We start from the raw sequence: 21786 nt of genomic DNA, 5'->3' as shown, positions 1-21786 counted from the left end.
TAAAAGCGGTACATACAGTAAATGAAGCGAAAACATGAAGTATCAATACACCTTGTACAAATATTGCTCCCCACATATAAAGTAAGAACGACAATGGCCTGATAGAGTGAAATGACATGGGTAAAGCATGACTTATTGAATACCTATTTGTAAACGCAAGTTAAGCATCTTTAACAGAAGATCGATTGTTCACAAAAGTTGCTAAAAAGAACATCTAGGCAATTGGAACTTACCATAATTCTAAAGTCAGAGCCCCAGGTAAGAATTTGACAGCTGATCCTGGCTGCACAGAAGACAATATTTATACACCAAACAGTCCTCAGATCCTGGCTCGGGAACGAGCCCACTTGTCTGCCCTCATAGCAAGTGCTTGCTTAGGGGGAAGCCACAGAAGAGGAGGAGCCATGATCGCCAGTGGAGAACCCTAAAAGAGGAGGTGTGGGGTCGCTCTGTGCAATACTATTGCACAGAGCAGGTGAGAATAACATTGTTTATTATTTTAATTTAAACACTTGCCATCAATAACACTTTAAGTAGCACTTACAGAAGTTACAGATCTTGTCCCACCCCCAGTCTGTGAATGGACATTGAATGAAGAAGCAGCACATTAATGAGATCATCTTTCTGCACTGTAATACAACTTAATGGTTCCTTCTCTCCTCCAGCTCAGTTGCAAAAGAGATTTACTAGAGGTTGATACAATGCAAAACTGGGTGCTTTCACTGCTTGCATTAAAAAAAATACATCATTATGTCCCTCCCGGTGCCTCTCACTGAGAACTGAGCGATCGAACATAGCTGATGGCTCGGTTCTTACAGGTTCCTCCTCGTTCACTGGAGCGCTGAGCTGTGGAGGGGGCGGATCAGCCGGCTCAGACTCTCATCGGCTCACCGAGAGGCTAAGACGGGTGTCAGCCCAGGCACCTGGCAGATCCAGAATTCCATTTTCTGGATGACGAGTTGCCTGGACTGATTTCTGTGATGCTCGCAGAGAGCGGTCTTCAGTCCGCTCTCTGCTGAAAAGGGGTCACAGGAGTGCAAAACTAATTGCACTCCTGTGATCCACAGGAGAAGCTCAGCCAAACGAGCTTGGGCTATACTTCTCCTTTTTAAGTTTTAAAAGGCTGAAGAATCCTCTGTTCCTCTTGGAAGTAGCTCTTTAGGAGCACATATCACATGCTTAGAAACTGATATCAGTATGTATGATTGCCAATTTAATATATTATTTGCATTCTGGGTTCTCAGCACGTGGACAGGTTTTTATCAAATAAAATGTGGAATCATGAGAGTTTCTACTTTATTACGACAGAGGCAGAGTCATCAGCAGCAGAAACCAGGCGCTATGTTTTAGGGAAATTAGAAATTAAAAATTCTTTTCCTTCTGGGGCAAATGTATGGAATAATCGTGGTCCTGAAAAGACAGATACTCTCAAACAGGAAGAAAGATTGGGCCTCAACCAGAAAAAGCTCATGGCATGGCTTGTCTGAATTGTTTACATTTAAATGTGGAAGAGTGTTTAGAATGATGAATACACTTATGCGATCATGACATATATCGCAAGAATGTAATACAGTCCGCAATAACGTTTTCTTTTTTTTTTTTTTTTCACCTTTCACTTTGTGCAACAATAATAGTGTGATATATGTCATAATATTAATATTTTTGTCCTTTTTCTGTCTCTGAAGCATTCTGTCGACATTCGTGAGGAAACGCCTGATCAAACAGCAAAGAGAATGCTAAATATTCTTGGTATCCTTAAATATAAACCTCCAGGAAATGCAACAGACATGTAGGTACCAATAATCATCAAAGACTGAGACTTTTGCTTTGTAAGAAACCTGTAAGAAAGACCTATTTATTACACAATTCCCTTGTACTGCAGATCTAGTTGTCAGACTTGCACAATTATTAATTTGTAATTTTCTCCTTTCAATAATTTTTGCTTTCACAGTGTAGTCGATCTTGATTTGTTTTCCTTTTCTCTGTCTGCTGTATAAGTCCTCTATATTTTTTATGATGAAACATTTTGGCCCCTCTTTGTAGTAACACAAAGGTTGCCCTGTATCCCTGTATTTGAATTGTTGTATATGCTTATTTTTTTGTAAAGTAGGAAGTTTCTTTGTTATATGGTATTGTCAAGAATGGACATGGATATGAAGTGGTGTTGCTCTGCTCTGTATATATGTGTTCATATACCCATATATGAAGTGGTGTTATGTTACAGCCTTTTTCCAAAGAAGTTTGTTTGAAATTGTTGCAAATTTATTAAAAATAAAAAACGAAAAAATTGCATGTACATAAATATTCACAGCCTTTGCCATGACACTCAAAATTGAACTTGGGTGCATCCTGTTTCCACTGTTAATCCTTGAGATGTTTCTACAACTTGATTGGAGTTTACCTGTGGTAAATTCAGTTGATTGGACATGATTTGGAAAGGCACACACCTGTCTATATAAGGTCCCACAGTTAACAGTGCATGTCAGAGCACAAACCAACCCATGAAGTCCAAGAAATTGTCTGTAGACAGAGACAGGATTGTATTGAGGCATAGATCTGGGGAAGGGTACAGAAACATTTCTGCAGCATTGAAGGTCTCAATGAGTACACTGGCCTCCATCATCTGTAAATGGAAGAAAGTTGGAACCACCAGGACTCTTCCTAGAGCGGGCCACCCGGCCAAACTGAGTGATCGGGGGAGAAGGGCCTTAGTTAGGAAGGTGACCAAGAACCTGATGGTCACTCTGACAGAGAAAAAACTTTCAGAGAAACAACCATCTCTGCAGCACTCCACCAGTTAGGCCTGTATGGTAGAGTGGCCAGACAGAAGCCATTCCTCCGTTTAAAGGCACATGACAGTCTGCCTGAAGTTTGCCAAAAGACACCTGAAGGACTCTCAGACCATGAGAAACAAAATTCTCTACTCTGTTGAAACAAAGATTGAACTTTTTGGTCTGAATGCCAAGCGTCATATCTGGAGGAAACCAGGCACTGCTCATCACCTGGCTAATACCATCCCTACAGTGAAGCATGGTGGTGGCAGCATCATGATGTGGGGATGTTTTTTTAGCAGCGGAAACTGAGAGACTAGTCAGGATCGAGGGAAAGATGAGTGCAGCAAGATACAGAGACGTCCTTGGTGAAAACCTGCTCTGGAGCGCTTTGGATGTCATACTGGCGCAAAGCTTCATCTTTCAACAGGACAAGACCCTAAGCACACAGCCAAGATAACAAAGAAGTGGCTACAGGACAACTCTGTGAATGTCCTTGAGTGGCCCAGCCAGAGCCCAGACTTGAACCCGATTTTGAACATTTCTGGAGAGATCTGAAAATGGCTGTGCACCGACGCTCCCCTTTCAGCCTGATGGAGCTTGAGAGGTCCTGCAAAGAAGAATGGGAGAAACTGCCAAGCTTGTAGCATCATACTTAAAAAGACTTGAGGCTGTAATTGGTGCCAAAGGTGCATCAATAAAGTATTGAGCAAAGGCTGTGAATACTTATGTACATGTGATTGTTTTCGCTTTTTATTTAAAAAAAAATTTGCAGAGATTTCAAACAAACTTCTTTCACATTGTCATTATGATGTATTGTTTGTAGAATTTTTAGGAAAATAATGAATTTAATCCATTTTGGAATAAGTCTGTAACATAACAAAATGTGGAAAAAGCGAAGCACTGTCAATACTTTCAGTATGCACTGTATATGAAGTGGTGTTGCTCTGCTCTGTATATGTGTGTTCATATACATACAGTGGGGATGGAAAGTATTCAGACCCCCTTAAATTTTTCACTCTTTGTTATATTGCAGCCATTTGCTAAAATCATTTAAGTTCATTTTTTTTTTCCTCATTAATGTACACACAGCACCCCATATTGACAGAAAACACAGAATTGTTGACATTTTTGCAGATTAATTAAAAAAGAAAAACTGAAAAATCACATGATCCTAAGTATTCAGACCCTTTTCTCAGTATTTAGTAGAAGCACCCTTTTTATCTAATACAGCCATGAGTCTTTTTGGGAAAGATGCAACAAGTTTTTCACTCCTCAATTTGGGGATCCTCTGCCATTCCTCCTTGCAGATCCTCTCCAGTTCTGTCAGGTTGGATGGTAAACATTGGTGGACAGACATTTTTAGGTCTCTCCAGAGATGCTCAATTGGGTCAGGGCTCTGGCTTTAGCAAATGGCTGCAATATAACAGAGTGAAAAATTTAAGGGGGTTTGAATACTTTCTGTCCCCACTGTATATTTGAAGTGATGTTGCTCTATTCTGTTGCTAGGAATGCCAGTGCTTTACTCTTTTACGTTTTAATTGCTAGGATGTCTTTTTCTTTTTATTAGGATAGAATTTGTATGTCCTTTCTGTCATAAAAAAAAATACCTTTTTACTTTTTTAATAGCAATTTTTTATATCCTTATTCTGCCTGCAACATATAGATAGATGCCAGGAGTGTATACTGTACTATCAGATGCCAAAGTGGGGAGCCATGGGGCAGAAAGGTACAACTCCATCACACATGCATGGAAGTTGCACCATGACTGGCCACCCTATTTGCCACATATCCACATAAAGTGCTTCAGTGTGCTTCAGTATTTTATATAATAAATAAATATACTCTATTAGTGACCTATAATAGTCATGATAACAAAAAAACACACTTATAGGTCCTGATCTAAGTGAAACGATAAGTCTTCTGTAAAGTGCTTTGTGCAATACCCCAAAACTTTTGTGTGCCAAGCAAGAAATCCAGTGCAACCCATTTCTAACACACTCCATATAATCAACTTGGAGTTATTCACTTTAAGGTCATTACAAAAGACAAGGGAGCACTCTTTACATCTGGAAAGGCTTCTTCACAGTAATGCCCCGTACACACGGTCGGATTTTCCGATGGAAAATGTCCGATCGGAGCGTGTTGTCGGAAATTCCGACCGTGTGTGGGCTCCATCGGACATTTTCCATTGGATTTTCCGACACACAAAGTTGGAGAGCAGGAGATAAAATTTTCCGACAACAAAATCCGTTGTCGGAATTTCCGATCGTGTGTACACAAATCCGACGGACAAAGTGCCACGCATGCTCAGAATAAATAAAGAGATGAAAGCTATTGGCCACTGCCCCGTTTATAGTCCCGACGTACATGTTTTACGTCACCGCGTTTAAAACGATCGGATTTTCCGACAACTTTGTGTGACCGTGTGTATGCAAGACAAGTTTGAGCCAACATCCGTCGGAAAAAATCCTAGGATTTTGTTGTCGGAATGTCCGAACAAAGTCCGACCGTGTGTACGGGGCATACGAGCTCTGAAAATGTGGAATAGACAACCTAAAGAACTAGTTCTGGCCAGCTCGGTATTTTGAAAAACGGGCTGGATGTATTCCTAAAGTTACAAAATATAAATGAATATAAACTTTTATAGGTAAAAGCACCAGGGATTGTTAATCCAGGAATTATCTTATTGCTTTCTGGGGGATCAAAAAGGAATTTATTTTTCCCTCACTCTAGCCAATCGGAAAATGCTTTAGGTTAGATTCAAACCTATGCGGGTCAGGAAACTCATGTTAATTGCAGGCGTCCCCTAACCCTGAAGCAAAATATGCTGTTTTTTTAGTAGATGTGCAGGGATGACACTGATTCTTAATTGCACCCTCCCATTTCAGAAAACGTTGCTCCTATCCGGGTGCGTGAAACCGCATGGTGCCACAGCACCATGCAGTTCTGTACAGCCGTGTTTGAAAAAAGTCAGGGACTTTTTCCCCTCATTTGCCACATGTACAATAGCCCATTCAAATTAAAGGGGTGCTGTGCTTGTGCAAATGCATCACGCAGGACCCTCACAAGTGTGAGCATGGCCTTATAGATTTTTTTTTTCCCCTCTGGATCAACTGTGGGTATAGGATTTTGTATATGATTTTCTATTTATGCATTGTATTTTTTTTTTTATATAATGGTAAACTAGATAGATCTATGTGTCAGTAAAAAGTCTCAAGAACAACTAAAATGAAAGCCAATCATTTGTATCTATATTTTTTACGTTTACGCGTTTTTAAGGTTTTTTTTTTTTTTTTTTTTTTAAAGAATAATTGTATAACCTCTTTATTTTAGGAAAACATTTGCTACACGGTGATGATGATGATGTGAGAATATGCTAGGCTTTCCAACAAGAAAGCCCTGCACTTTCTTTAACCACTTCAGCCCCGGAAGGATTTATCCCCTTTCTGACCAGAGCACTTTTTACAATTTGGCAGTGCGCTGTTTTAACTGGTAATTGCGCAGTCATGCAATGCTGTACCCAAACAAAATTTGTGTCCTTCTTTTTTTCCCACAAATAGACCTTTCTTTTGGTGGTATTTGATCACTTCTGCGGTTTTATTTTTTGCAACATAAACGAAAAAAGACTGAAAATTTTGAAAAAAAAATATTTTCTACTTTTTGCTTTAAAAAAATACAATAAACTAAATTTTAGTCATACATTTAGGCCAAAAAGCATTCAGCCACATGTCTTAGGTAAAAAAATTGAATAAGCGTATATATATTGGTTCGCGCAAAAGTTATAGCGTCTACAAACTAGGGTACATTTTCTGGAATTTACACAGCTTTTAGTTTGACTGCCTATCTCATTTCTTGAGGTGCTAAAATGGCAGGGCAGTACAATACCCCCCCCCAATTGACCCCATTTTGGAAAATAGACACCCCAAGGAATTTGCTGAGAGGCTTGTTGAGCACATTGAATATTTTTTGTCACAAGTGATTGAAAAATGACAAAAAAATCATAATTTTTTACACAAAGTTGTCACTAAATGATATATTGCTCAAGCATACCATGGGCATATGTGAAATTACACCCCAAAATACATTCTGTTGCTTCTCCTGAGTACGGGGATACCACATGTGTGAGACTTTTTTGTAGTTTAGCCATGTACTGGACCCCGAAAACCAATCACCACCTTCAGGCTTTCTAAGGGCGTAAATTCTTGATTTCACTCCTCGCTACCTATCACAGTTTTGAAGGCCATGAAATGGCAAGATAGCACAACCCCCCCCCCCCCCAAATTACCCCATTTTGGAAAGTAGACACCCCAAGCTATTTGCTGAGAGGCATGTTGAGTATTTTGCAGATCTTGCTTTTTGTCACAGTTTTGAAAATTGAAAAAAGAAAAAAAATTCTCCTTTTTTCTTTCTTCATTTTCCAAAACAAATGAGATCTGCTTTCCAAAATTGGGTCATTTGGAGGGGTTTTGTGCTATCTTGACATTTTAGGGTCTCCGAAACTGTGATAGGTAGTGAGGAGTGAAATCAAAAATTTACTCCCATAGAAAGCCTGAAGGCGGTGCTTGGTTTTCGGGGTCCTGTACCCGGCTAGACTGCCAAAAAGTCCCACACATGTGGTATCCCCGTACTCAGGAGAAGCAGCAGAATGTATTTTGGGGTGTAATTTCACATATGCCCATGGCATGCTTGAGCAATATATCATTTAGTGACAACTTTGTGAAAAAAAAAAATAAATAAAATTGTCATTTTCCCGAAACTTGTGGCAAAATATAAAATATTCCATGGACTCAACATGCCTATCAGCAAATAGCTTGGGGTGTCTACTTTCCAAAAAGGGGTCATTTGGGGGGGGGGGTTTTGACCTGTTCTGGTACTTGAAGACAAAGCCCTTTCTGACACTTTTTTTTGTTTTATATGCAAAAATATATTTTTTTGCTAAAAAATCGCTGCGCAAATACTTTGTGAAAAAAAAATTGCAACACCCACCATTTTAATCTGTAGGGCCTTTGCTTTAAAAAAAAAAATTATATATATAATATAATAATATAATTTTTTTTTTTTTTTTTTAAAGCAAAGGCCCTACAGATTAAAATGGTGGGTGTTGCAATTTTTTTTTTTTCACAAAGTATTTGCGCAGCGATTTTTTTTTTTCAAAGGCAAATTTTGGGAAAAAAAGCACTTTTTTAAATTTTAATGCACTAAAACACACTATATTGCCCAAATGTTTGATAAAATATAAAAAGATGATCTTATGCTGAATGCATTAGGGATGCACCGAATGGGTTTTTTGGTGCCGAAACCGAAAATAAATCTTCCTTGATCCCGAAAACCAAAACTGATACCGAAACAACACCGATACCGAAAGTGACTGTTTGTTTTTAAAAATATTTTTATACAGGAGATGGTCAGAGACTAGGGACATGGTAGAGGAGATGATCAGAGACTGCGGACATGGTAGAGGAGATGGTCAGAGACTGGGGACATGGTACAGGAGAGGGTCAGAGACTGCGGACATGATACAAGAGATCAATGCAGCCTCACCAGTTCCCGTCATGTAGCCCGCGTTTGCCCCTCAGATGCAGCCTGCGTTTGCCCCTCAGATGCAGCTCACATGTGCCCATCATGCAGCTTGCCAGTGCTCGTCATGTAGCCTGCCAGTGCCCGTTATGCAGCTTGCCAGTTCCCGAATCAAAGTGGCGATCTCTGCGTGTCACGGAGCTGCATTTGAATTGCCCGGGTCACAGTAACGATGTCCCGCCTCCTGTAATCACGTCAAACTGATTCAATGTCCCACCATTGGATCAGTGTGCTGTCTGTCACAGGAGGCGGGACATTTTTACTGCGGTCTGTGTAGTTAAGCTCCGTGACACAACGGCGCTCAAGAAGGACACTCCCGTAATGGGCAGCACCAAGGACGGGGCCCGCCCCATTTTCGGTGCCGTCATCGGCGAGATTTCCTTTTTGGCATTTTGTCGAAAAGGGCATTTTCGACCGATATGTTTCGGTGGCCGAAAATTCGGTGCATCACTAGAATGCATAGATACCAAACACGACATGCTTTAACATTGCGCACAACTGTGCAGCAGCGACAAACTACATGCATTTGTAAAAGCCTTTACAGGTTACCACTTTAGATTTCCAGAGAAGGTTCACTGCTAAAGTTACTGCACTTGATCTGACATTCGCGGTGATACCTCACATGCATGGTGCAATTGCTGTTTATATATGACACGAGACTGACGCTTGCATTCGCCTTTGCGCTGGAGCACAGGTCGACGGGTGCTTTTTTTTTTTTTTTTTTTTTTTTTTTTTTTTTATTAATTAATTTGCTTTTTAATTTTATTTTTACACTGTTCTTCATTTTTTTTTTTTTTGTTTTTTTTTTTGTTTTATTGTTTTCACAGAGAATGTAAATATCCCCAGCAATAGCAATAGGTAGTGACAGGTACTCCTTTTAATTAAAAAAATGGGTCTAATAGTCTTGACCACACCAAGATCGGTGTGATAAGATGCTTTCCGAATTTCCCAAAGTCATGAAATGCTCATAGCTTCTGGTTTCTTAGGCCATAGAGATGATTGGAGCCGTTCTGATCTTCGATCAGCTATATGGTCAGCTGGCGGAGCCACCAGCTGCATTATCAGGTTCCCCGGTGGGACAAGAGAGCCCGAAAAAACCAAGGAAGAAAACGGCAGGGGGGTGGGAACGTTCCCTCCCTCTGCTTGTAAAAGCAGTCTAGCAGCTAATTACCCACTAGGATTGCTTTTTTTTAACTTTCAAACAGTTTTTATTTAGCAAGGTCAGACATTACGTATATGAAGTAGTCTTTTGCATGCATGTAAACATATTGAGAGCATCAGTAGTAATATAGTTACATTACATATTTCAGTACGTCCGTTATACATCAGGTACACATATGACAGTATATAGTAATTTAGATAAGGATATTATCAGCACTACATTACAAAGCACATTGATGTTATTACGGGTTGTCTACTGTTTATGTGCAAGTTGTCCCATATTCTACTGTATTTGTTTGGTCAACCTCTGTGGATATAAAGGAATTTTTTATATTGAAGGGTTGTGTTTACTTCCCTCTTCCAATCTACCATATTGGGAGGTTCGGGCCTCATCCATTTCTTTACAATCAGTTCTCTAGCAGAGAATAATGTTTCTTGAAGGAATGTTTGCATGAATTTATTTAATACTTTGGGAAATAGACATTGTTTTGGGTCGAGGGTTAATGGAGACCCCATATCATCATGAAGGAAAGTTACTATTTGCTTCCAATAGTCCTGTATTTAGGGACAAGTCCACGTAAGGTGAAAAAAACGTACCAGTTTCTTTGCCACACATCTAGCATGTAGTGGAATAATTTTGCTTGTATCTCGCTACCCTGATAGAGGTTAGATAAGCTCGGTGAATTATATAAATCTGTGAAAGCCTGTCTGAGAGCTTAGGGGATACCATTTTACATGTTTCCAATGCCTCTTCCCACTCCTTATATATGACACGAGACTGACGCTTGCATTCGCCTTTGCGCTGGAGCACAGGTCGACGGGTGCTTTTTTTTTTTTTTTTTTTTTTTTTATTAATTAATTTGCTTTTTAATTTTATTTTTACACTGTTCTTCATTTTTTTTTGTTTTTTTTTTTGTTTTATTGTTTTCACAGAGAATGTAAATATCCCCAGCAATAGCAATAGGTAGTGACAGGTACTCCTTTTAATTAAAAAAATGGGTCTAATAGTCTTGACCACACCAAGATCGGTGTGATAAGATGCTTTCCGAATTTCCCAAAGTCATGAAATGCTCATAGCTTCCGGTTTCTTAGGCCATAGAGATGATTGGAGCCGTTCTGATCTTCGATCAGCTATATGGTCAGCTGGCGGAGCCACCAGCTGCATTATCAGGTTCCCCGGTGGGACAAGAGAGCCCGAAAAAACCAAGGAAGAAAACGGCAGGGGGGTGGGAACGTTCCCTCCCTCTGCTTGTAAAAGCAGTCTAGCAGCTTCTTCTAGTGGCCCCACCTCTCTCCCATCGTGGTTTTAGAGCATATGCCAGTTTTGCGGTCATTGGGGCGGAGAACATATTGTAGAAACCAGATATAAGCTTTTTTGGGTCAGTATTTTTAATGATGGCTATAATTGGATTGGGAGTGGGCTGTGGGATAGAATTGTTGAACTGCGTCTGGATTGCATGTCTGACTTGAAGAAAGCGAAAGAACATGTGGTTGAGAAGTGTGAATTCCCCTTTGCGTATGTCAAATGTCTTTAGCTTTCCATCTGTTATGAGGTGGTGTAAGTAGTATATGCCTCTCGTAGCCCACATCTCTGAGTTCTGGAAATTGTGAAATTCTTGTAGTTTGTTATTATGCCAAAGTGGAGTGTAATCATTATGTGAAGGTATATCCAATTTTGTAGATGCTAGGTCCCAAATTCTTCTATATTGATAGAGTAAGGATAGTCTGTATTCTTTTTCCTGTGTGTACCTTGTGCCCACTGAAATTGCTGTTATTGGGTCACCTGTATGTTGAGCCCAACGGGGGCATTATCTGTCTTATCGATGTGAAAGAGTTGGGACAGTTGGGAGGCAATATAATAGTGGTTAAGATCTGGTAATGCCGTTCCACCCATGTCAGTAGAGTTTTTAAGTGCTTGCCATGAAATTTTGTGTCTGGTTTTCCCCCATACAAAGGGTTTGAGTAGAGCTTCGAGAGATTTAAAGTATTTTAGAGGTAGATATACTGGTGTATGCCAGAGAATATATAATATTTTGGGTAGGAGAACCATTTTTATCAGATTAATACGGCCTCATATCCCCTGAGGTAGTTTGGTCCAAATTTGGATTTTCGTCTTAATTAGTGTATATAATAGTTCAATATTAAGGGCAATGTAGTCCGCTGGGGATTTATATATATATATATATATATATATATATATATATATATATATATATATATATATATACCTAGATATTTTATCATATCTACTCTCTCAAGTGGCAATTGAGTGTGGGATTTAGAGGGCGGAAAGCTATCGACTGGTAATATTTGAGACTTCCCCCAGTTAATTTTTAAACCAGAGAAGGTTCCAAAGTGTTCTATCAATTGAAGAGCTTTGTGTAGCGAGGGTCCAGAATCTGCTAGGTATAGCAGAGTATCATCTGCGTAAAGACTAATTTTTTCCGTTAGTGGCCCAAGCGTTAATCCTTTGATCTCAGGGTCTGCACGAACGGACACGGCGAGGGGCTCTGAGTCCAAGGCGTATAACAGTGGGGAAAGAGGGCAGCCCTGTCTCGTGCCTCTACTGAGGTCAAACTCCTGGGACGGGCACCCATTTGCCACCACCTTAGCTCTGGGTTGTTGGTACAGTATTTGAACCCATCTAATGAATTTTGGTCCAAACCGTATCTGTCCATGCATTGCCACAGATATTTCCACTCTACTGTGTCAAACGCTTTGGCTGTGTCTAACGTTGCTATTACTCTTGTCCCTACATTGTCATGTATAGCTTGAAGGTTAATAAAAAGTTTCCTAAGGTTAAAGGAGGTATTGCGACCTGGCATAAACCCTGCCTGATCTGTATGAATTAGAGAGAGTATTACTTGGTTCAAACGTTTGGAGAGTACTTTGGCGAGTATTTTAACATCTGTTTGTAATAGGGAGATGGGACGGTAAGACTCTGGATAACCTGGATCCTTGCCGGGCTTGGGTATAAGGACTATTGTAGTGTCACGCATAGACTGAGGCATTGCTAGTTGTTCAAACATAGAATTATAAAGTGCAAGTAATTTAGGTATGAGTGTCTCAGAAAAGTGGGAGTAAAATTCGATAGGTAGGCCGTCCGAGCCTGGGGATTTGGACTTGGCAAATTCTGCAATCGCAATGGCTATTTCCTCAACTTTGAGGGGTGCCTCAAGGAGTTCCACTTGAGACTCCGAGAGACGAGGTAGTGAGACACTCTCAAAGAAGTGTTCCATAGGTGCCATATCCTCTGGAACTTTTGAGGAGTAAAGTTCTTTGAAAAAGTCTCGGAATTTTGAAGCAACAGCAGATGGATCTGTGATTGTTTTTTCCTCCCTGTTCATGTAGGGATATAACAATAGGAGGTTTATTTTTGTTTTGGGCCAAGTACGCAAGAAGCTTACTAGCCTTTTCCCCATGCTCGAACCAACCTTGTTTAGTGAAAAACAATTTTTGTTTGGCTTTTCCATACTGCATCTGGGATACTAGTCTCATCTGGAGTTTTAATGTATTGGCATTCATTACGGAGGGGTCAGTCATGTATGCCTGTTCTGACATGTGCAGTTCCTTCACAGCTTTCTCAATTGCTTCCACAGAATCATTTTTGATCTTATTAATGTGTGATGTTAGGGTCATGCGGACATGAAGTTTGAACGCATCCCATACAGCCAACATAGATGCTGAATCAACATTATTTTGAAAGAACCGAGTCCATTCCGCTGTGAGAGACTCATCCTCTGGCAAAAGGGTTAGCCAAAATGGATTTAAACGCCAAGTTTGCGGCGGTCTGTTAGGGGGTACCGAAATTGTCACCATATATGGGCTATGACCTGATAATAATCTAGGTCCAAAGGACACTTGCAAAAGTTTAGGTAGAAGTTGCTGGGATACAAAGATATAGTCAATGCGGGACATTGAATTGTGGGTAGAGGAGAAGCATGAGTAAGCGTGTGTATGTGGGAACTTGTGTCTCCAAGTGTCAATTAGATGAATGGATGAAATAAGTTTAGACAACCTGGTATCTCCACACCCTCTTGTACCCATTGACGGAGGTCTATCTAGAGTTTCATTCATAGTAGTGTTGAAATCTCCCATCCATATTGCTGGGACTGCAGGGTATCTGGCCACGAATGTCAGACCCTCAAGGATTATAGTGATGGAGAATGGGGGCGGAACATAAAAGGCCATGAGAAGAAAGGGTTCTCCAAACAATTTGGAGGATATGAATATATATCTGCCTTGTGAGTCTGTGCTTATTTCCCCAAGCTCGAAATGCACTGATTTTGCCACAAGAATAGATACCCCCCTAGAATGAGATGTGTGTGTTGAATGAAACGACCATCCCACCCAAGGGCGTTTGAGGGCCATCTGTAATCTGCCTTCCACATGTGTTTCAACTAGCGTTATGATATCTGCCTTTTTTTTTCTTAAGGAACGTGAAGGCTGCGGAGCGTTTAATGGGCTTACGCAAACCTCTCACGTTCCAAGTAAGGAACTTCAAAGATGTCATATTGGGTCAGTTACATTTAAATAGTACTCAGAGGTATCAAGTATATACTTTACTAACATTATGTCCCATGCAAGCCTTTACACTATAAACAATGCTATCCAATAAGAAATGAGTGTAACATCAACAAACCTACTCCTTGATGCAGATTGATTTGAACCTTGCTTCCAAAATATAGTATATGTTTTGAACTTAAACCATGTGAACATTCCCCCATCCCCCCACCCCGCCCTGCACTGTCCCCAACTGGTGCGGCACAGTCCCAAACCAAAACTTTGAGTAAGTTCCAAAAAAAAAAAAAAAAGAGAGAGAAAAAAAAAACAGCTTGTTTCATCCTATGTGTGAGGAGAAGTATGATAATCCAAACAGCCCCTGGAACATGGCAGAATGTTTCCCATGAGGGTCCACAGGTGTACGGTAAATAGGTACTGTTCGAGGTGTACACATTAAAGTTCACATAGGTGCTAGTCTTCAGATTCCTTGCATGGTGACTGGTCCCCTTTACGGTGCGTGGGGCAAAAATTCGCTGCAACTTACATGCAGACAGTAGGACTTTTGTTTGAGGAAGTTGAGACTCCAGCTGCCATTGTGGCATATAGGATACATAATGACCCCATTAATTTTGGGATCAAAGAAAGTCTAGGGTCCTCAGTAGTTCACGTTTGTTCACGGCTATTGACATGAGTAATTCCGATCGCAATTTGAGTTGCGATGCGACTCAGACCGTTAGGGTATAGCGATTATACAGCTCCAAAACAAGGGGTATCTAAGTAATGCATTCGTTCTGCTAGTTACTATACCCACTTAGAAGCAAAAAAAAATTGAAGGTAGTGTGTCTATAGAGAGCATGTCATTGTATGTATTCCAATGTAAGACACCTTATAGGATAAGGAAGTGATTACAGTCTGTACTCACAGTAAGGTCAGTCATTCTTCGCTGTGTTGGTGCGACGCTCCAGCCATGCGATTAGTTCTCCTGGATCTTAAAAAATGAGGCTTTTCCGTCGTGTTCCACTCGCAGTTTGGCGGGAAATAACATGGCGTACTTTAGATGAATATCTCTCAGCTTACGTTTCGCCTCCATGAATCCCTGTCGGCGGCGTTGGACTTCCACCGAAAAATCTGGAAAAATGGCGACCTTGACGTTACCGAAGGGAATGTTACCCTTTTCTCTGGCCAATTTTAATGCAGCATCTATGTCCTTGAAATTTAACATTTTGGCTATAAATGTGCGGGGAGGTGCTCCCTGAGGCGGTGGCCTGGCCGGCATGCGGTGAGCTCTTTCTACTGTCAGCATGGGGGAGAAGGCCTCTCTCCCATAGGTTGTGAATAATAGTTGCTCTAGGAAGCTGATGGGATCCCTACCTTCAGCCCCCTCCGGCAAGCCGATCAGTCGCAGATTGCATCTTCTAACCCTGTTCTCCATCTCATCCTGCTTGGAGAAAAGCTGTTGAACCTGTTGGTGCATGCGGCCTGAGTCAGCCTGCAATGGTGGAATAATATCAGTGTCTCCTGCCGGTCTCTCCTCCCTGTGCTATGTCGCGCCGCCATCTTCCTCCAGGTCCTCGCCTGTTTGCCGGTGGTATTGTGCCAGTTTAGCTGCGGTATTTTTCTGTGATTTTGACGGAGACATGTCGGCCTTAGTCTCGGGTACTATGTATGGCAGATGAGGTGTACCAATTTCGTCCGTGAAGCTCAGGATGTCATAGATTGCAGGATCAATGTCTGGAGCTCCTCGAAAGGCGTCCTACTCCATGTAGCGTCAGGCCACGCCCCCCCCACTAGGATTGCTTTTACATGAAAAAGCCGACTGCTGGCTGAAAAGAACGATACCAAGATGATACCTAAACCTGCAGCCATCATTCTGGTATAACCACTCAAGTCCAGCAACATACCAGTACGTTGCTGGTCCTTGTTGGGCATATATTGTAATGTTCTTTTTTTTTTCATGCAGCCTGTGGGCTGAACGAAAAAAAGATATTGATCGGTGAGTATGCCCAACATTAGAATACCGCCCTGCATCCACCCACTTCTAATGATGGGCATACATGCACCAGTTTGTTTTTTTTTTTTTTTTTAACTGTGGTGGTGAAATCACCTCCTACCGCGCTGGAGTTGCTGATTTACGTATCGTGAGAGCAAACGATGTTGCTGTCAAGATAAAATTAGTGCTGCAGCTGAATGTCCTACCTGAAAAGAAAATAATGGTTAACAATAAAACACAGTAAACAGTAAGGTATAAAAGAATTGCATACCTGAAAAGCAAACATGATAAAACATAGTAAAAAGAGCAGAACAATAGAGAGAGAATAGAGAGAGCAATAAAATGACAACTATTTATGGCTTTTTTATTTTATATTTGGGGGGGGGTTCCTTATACTTTTATTTGTAACGGTTCCAGGTTTGGGTTTCTCACCCTAGACTGTGCCATGCTGTACCCTACGCTAATACTCCACTAGTGTGTGGTAGCTTTCAAAACATTTACCAATGCAAAGACCAGGATGGTCAGGACAGGAGGGAAAATAATAGCGGGTGTCATACCTATATCTGCGCTTTCTACAGACACGACATCTTCTTTGGGGTGATCGTTGGGTAGGGGCACCAGGGAGGACATACGGAAAATGCCTCTCATGCAGCCAGCTCACTGCATTTGCGTTGGGAAGGTGGGGCACAGCACCATCTGGAAACAGAAGGGCTGTGACGATCTCTTCCTGGAATTTAAGGAAGGATCCAGTCCGTCCTGATGCTTTGTATAGCACATAAGAGCCAATTGGAATAAGTATACAGACACTTTTTTTGTACCAGCATCTGGCCTTATGGGCAATTAAGTACAGTGCCATCAACTGGTCGTTGAGGTCCACCCCTCCCATATTAAGGTTGTATTCGTGGACACAGAGGGGTTTCTCCACAACACCAGTCGCCGTAGGAATTTGGACTGTCGTATCTGCGTGAAGGGAGGGCAGAACAAAAACATTCCGTGAATCCCTCCACTTCACTGCAAGCAAGTTATTACTTCTCAAGCAGGCTCTCTCCCCCAGCCTAATACGGGAATCTACAAGCTGCTGGGGTAAGCCCCGGCTATTAGATCGCACGGTGCCACATGCGCCAATTCCATGATCAAACAAGTGACTAAAAAGTGGCACGCTCGTGTAATAATTGTGCACATACAAGTGGTACCCCTTTCCGAATAAGGGTGACACCAAGTCCCACACAATCTTACCAGCGCTCCCTATGTAGTTTGGGCAGTTCTTCCACGTGACTATCTTTTCCCTCGTAAACCATAAAATTTATATGTATAGCCTGTTGCCCTGTCACAGAGCTTATACATCTTGGCCCCATATCTGGCACTCTTGCTGGGAAGATGCTTTCAGAATGACAAGCAGCCAGAAAACTTAATCAGGGACTCATCAACGCAGACAACTTGATCAGGAGTGAACAAGGCTGCAAACTGTTAGTTGAAGTGGTTTACGAGGGGCCGCATTTTGTGGAGCCCATCATATTCAGGGTCACCCCGAGGACGACAGAGTTCGTTGTTGAAGTGCATAAATCGCAAGATCTGCTCATATCTAGCCCTATCCATGGAGGCAGAGAACACGGACATATGGTGAATTGGGTCAGTGGACCAATATGACCACAACTCACTTTTTTTTAGTTATGTCCATGAGCAGGGATAGGCCCAGAAAGGTCTTAAATTCGGAGACCGTGAAAGGTCTCCAATCTCTGGCAAGGGTCAACTGGGGATTAGCGGCGGTGAATTGACCAGCATACAAATTGCTTTGGTCCACAAAAGATCTATAGAGATCTTCCGTGAAAAACAGCAAATAAATATCAAGTGACGTAAAATCAACTGTTTCCACCTGAATTCCGGGTTGGCCAGTGAATGGGGGAATTACGGGTGCTGCAGAAGTGGTGGGTACCCAATTAAGATTGGCAAATGCAGGAAGGGCACTATGGGCTCGATGGGCCTGTGTTTGTCTTCTTGGTGGCTACGGGACACTACTTGTGCTAGCCACCGCACCAGCTTGAACTGCACTTATGGGACTCGCCACGTGATACTGCAATGCTGGATGTATGACCAGGGTGTACTAGGCCGCTGATGCTTGCTAGTTCACCAGAAGGATGAGCGGCACTAGTACTGGTTCTCTGCTCCATACGAGAGCCCTGCGGTTCTTGCACCTCAACAATAGAAGAAGAATGGGGTCGGGTATGCCTGACCTCAGCTCTGGCGATGGAGTAGTTGTCCCTGCTATCTGTCAGGGTGCCGCTGCTGTCGACTGGATCGTATTGTGAGCCTGTATTTGACAGAGGGGTGACTTCCTCTTCGCTCTCATCTGTCATGTTAAGAAACGTGTAGGCCCCTTCACTAGTGTCTAAATTTACTGGTACAACTAGTGAAACTCCCAGGAAAAAAGAGCACCTTATTGTCAGCGACTGCTTCAATCCCTACCAAAAAAACTGTTAGCGTTCGCAGAGATTAGGCCTGTCTTATGTGTTTTGTAAGTGACAGTAATCGATTGATGCTGGACTGGGCGGAGGGGCTAAACACAGGTGGTAGGAGGTATTTGGGGTGATCCTGCTAACACTGCATTTTTGGGAACCCTAAACTACTGGGGACGCTAGTATAGATCAGATCAAAGGTATTGATCGGTTCAGACACTATACTACTAAGGGAGGTGTATGCTGCATGCGTAGGTGTTAGCGCTACTGGCACTAATCTGACGCTGCCTTGGGCGACGCAGACCCTAACTGACACGAAAACTGATGTCATCCGCCGGGTGATCAGAGGATTAAACCTTTATTAGGTAATATATGGCGGCTGCCCTGACACTATAAAAAAACTAACCAGCGTCACCCATGACACTAATGGGGTGATCACTAGTGACAGGGGGTAAAATGATTAACTAGGGGGAAATCAGGGGGTTAAAACCTTTATTAGGTAATATATGGGGGTACCTGATTCAAAAAAACCCTGATGGTGAAACTAATCTGGCTAACTAGCGTCACCCGTGACACTAATACAGGGATCAGAAAAAAGATCAGTGATTAGTGACCCTGAGACAGGGGTGAAAGGGTTAACTGGGGGGTGATCAAGGGGTTAAACCTTTTATTAGGGGGGTACCCTAGACCTACCTGGGCCTACTACTAACTGCCCTAACAAACACTGATTAGAGTCACAAATGACACCAATGCATTGATCAGTGAAAAATCTGAAAACCGCAATTGGTGACACAGTGACAGGGAGTGAAGGGGTTAACTGGGGGTGGGGGTGGGGAGGGGGGGGCGTTCGGAGGGTGACAAGTGTGCCTACGTGTACTGTGTAGTGTTGGTGCAACTCACTGTAAGACGTCCTCTCTCCTCTCTCTGGAACGGAAAAGAATTCCAGAGAGGGAGATGACATCACTTCCCCTGCCTGTGTTTACACTTACAGGCAGGGGAAGCATTTTCATTTGCCAGAACCGATCAGCAGGTCCAGGCCTGGACCTGAAGACTGATTGGTTTTGCAACAAATCTGAATGCCGCGGGGGTGCGTGCCTGCGTGCGTGCCACCGGCCCGTGAGCGACATACGGATACGTGGTTTTGCGCACACGTGTCACTTTGCCGACGTATATCGGCATGAGCCGGTCGGTAAGTGGTTAACATAGTCTGCCAGAAATTATAATCTAATAGTTACAAGTTTTTGTGGAAAGACGAGCTACGCTGATTAATATTTGAAAATAATTATTGGAGTCAATACTCCATGAATCCTTGACCTAATGCCGCGTACACACGAGCGAACTTTTCGACCGGACTATCCGACCGTGTGTGGGCTTCATCTGACTTTTTCTGTCGAAAGTCTGACGGACTTTAGATTTGGAACATGCTTCAAATCTTTCCGCCGTAACTCTGCCAGACCCAGTTCCTATCGAGAAATCCGCTCGTCTGTATGCTAGTCCGACGGACCAAAAAAAACGACGCATGCTCAGAACAAGTACGACACGGAAGCGCTCAGTCTGGTAAAACTAGTGTTCGTATTGTAGCTAGCACATTCCTCACGCTGTAAATTCTGTGATGGTTGAATGCAGCGCATTTTAATTGTCTTCTTTATAATGCTAGAAGAATGAAGTTGTTTTGCTGCTCATATTCACACAGAGTTCTCACAAACTGATTTCTGGATTATTTCTCTTTGATCTTATGAATGATATTGTATTTTTTAAAAGCCCCATCTCCATACTAATGTTTACACTTTTTTTTTGGAGTCATCTTTTACTATTTTTTATTTCATCAAGATCTTTTTTTAGGATTGTTCCAAAATTATTTTATAGATCATTCTCCATGATTTTCAATGACTACCATTCATATTGGCACGACTTTAAGTCATGACGACTTCAAAATAGTCCCTGCACTACTTTGGTTCAACTTCCATGCGAGTTGATGTCCATAGACCTCAATGTTAAACCCTCAAGTAGCATGAAAATCGTACCTGAATAATATAGACACGATTTCAGTACGACTTTGTAAGCACAAGCTGAGGGTCAAAGCATTTGTAAACCCCTATAAAGTTGTACAAAGTAGTACTGATCCCAAATTGCGGTAGAATCGCGTGACTTTGAAGTCGCACAAGTGTGAAAGGGGCCTAAGCAGGAGTTAAAAATAAGAAGTGTCTGTGGTTTTACATGCTTTCTACAGTACATTATTTCTAGCAGTACAGATGGCATTTTTATTCTGCTTTCTAAACCATCCACAAGACATATTGGAAATCTCTAATGAAGACTCAAACTATGCAATTGGTTATATTTAGTACTTTCAATAGTTCCCTGTTTCGAATATTCATGAGCAGTTGTCACTTATTAAACATTAACAATAGAATCAGACTAGTTTTAAGTGGTACCTGGGTGGAAATTTAGAAACCGCACTCAATCTATTTACAAAAAGTGGTACCTGTGCAGAAATTTAAACTACACTTCATCTGAGCACCAAAATGGCTTTTAATTCATTTTTAATATTCAAAACAAATGCACCCAACCATACATGTCTCCATTCTGTTGTTTTGTTGAGAAATCATTTGAAAAACACTTGTGGCGATCTTGAGTAAGGGCAGATGATTCATGTAGCATTTACTTCCTGGGATCCTCCTGCCCTCAGCTCAAGCATGCAAGCAGAAGAGGGTGTGCTTAGCTGAGAAAGCTCCTCCTCCCCTACTGAAGACTCCTGGGATGTATGTTATCATTTGCCTAGGCATAGAAACCACAATGTAAACGAAGAAATGTGTAACAAAAAAAAAAAAAAAAAGTAAATATAGTATACTTTCCTATCCATTTACTAATGCTAGCATTCAAGTTACAAAATCAATATATTTTTACATGCAGCTAGTATCTGAATCCTTCCTAATATCAACATTCTATAATGCCCTCAACCTGAGGAGGAAGGAACTTTATTGCTTTACACAGTGCTGGCAGCTTTAGGCTGAATATGCTTACAGGAACAGAGAGCACAGGACTGACCTCTTCAAGGTGCTGCTGATCCTTCAATATAGCTGGCTGGAGTAGGAGAGTCAAGGAAGCTACATTTTAAAGAAAAAAGTGCACTTGACTTATCCAGTTTGCCCCTTTTTAAGATGACCTAATCAATCCCAGCCTGCAGCTATAAGAATAAGGTAAAAGTGTATGTTTGACATATATTTGAGATCTTAAGGTTATGATTTTGGCCCGGGTAGAAGAAGCCAGGACTTGTAGTGCACTGACTGCAGGCCTAGTGCGCCACGTGCCTCTGTGCACTGGGCCTGCA

General features: G+C 41.7%; 1 protein-coding gene across 1 annotated transcript in view; it reads left to right on the top strand.

The window, feature by feature from the left end:
• IFT81 (intraflagellar transport 81) overlaps positions 1–21786 on the top strand; it is a 230339-nt gene that overhangs the window by 7669 nt on the left and 200884 nt on the right. The window contains exon 3 of the mRNA XM_073626490.1: positions 1686–1789. Within this exon, the coding sequence (XP_073482591.1) occupies positions 1686–1789 (104 nt within the window). The remainder of the gene's footprint in view (positions 1–1685; positions 1790–21786) is intronic.

This window comes from Aquarana catesbeiana, linkage group LG01 (genome assembly GCF_042186555.1).
Source record: "Aquarana catesbeiana isolate 2022-GZ linkage group LG01, ASM4218655v1, whole genome shotgun sequence".
Lineage (NCBI taxonomy): Eukaryota > Metazoa > Chordata > Amphibia > Anura > Ranidae > Aquarana > Aquarana catesbeiana.
This window is presented reverse-complemented; position numbering and strand designations above follow the sequence as displayed.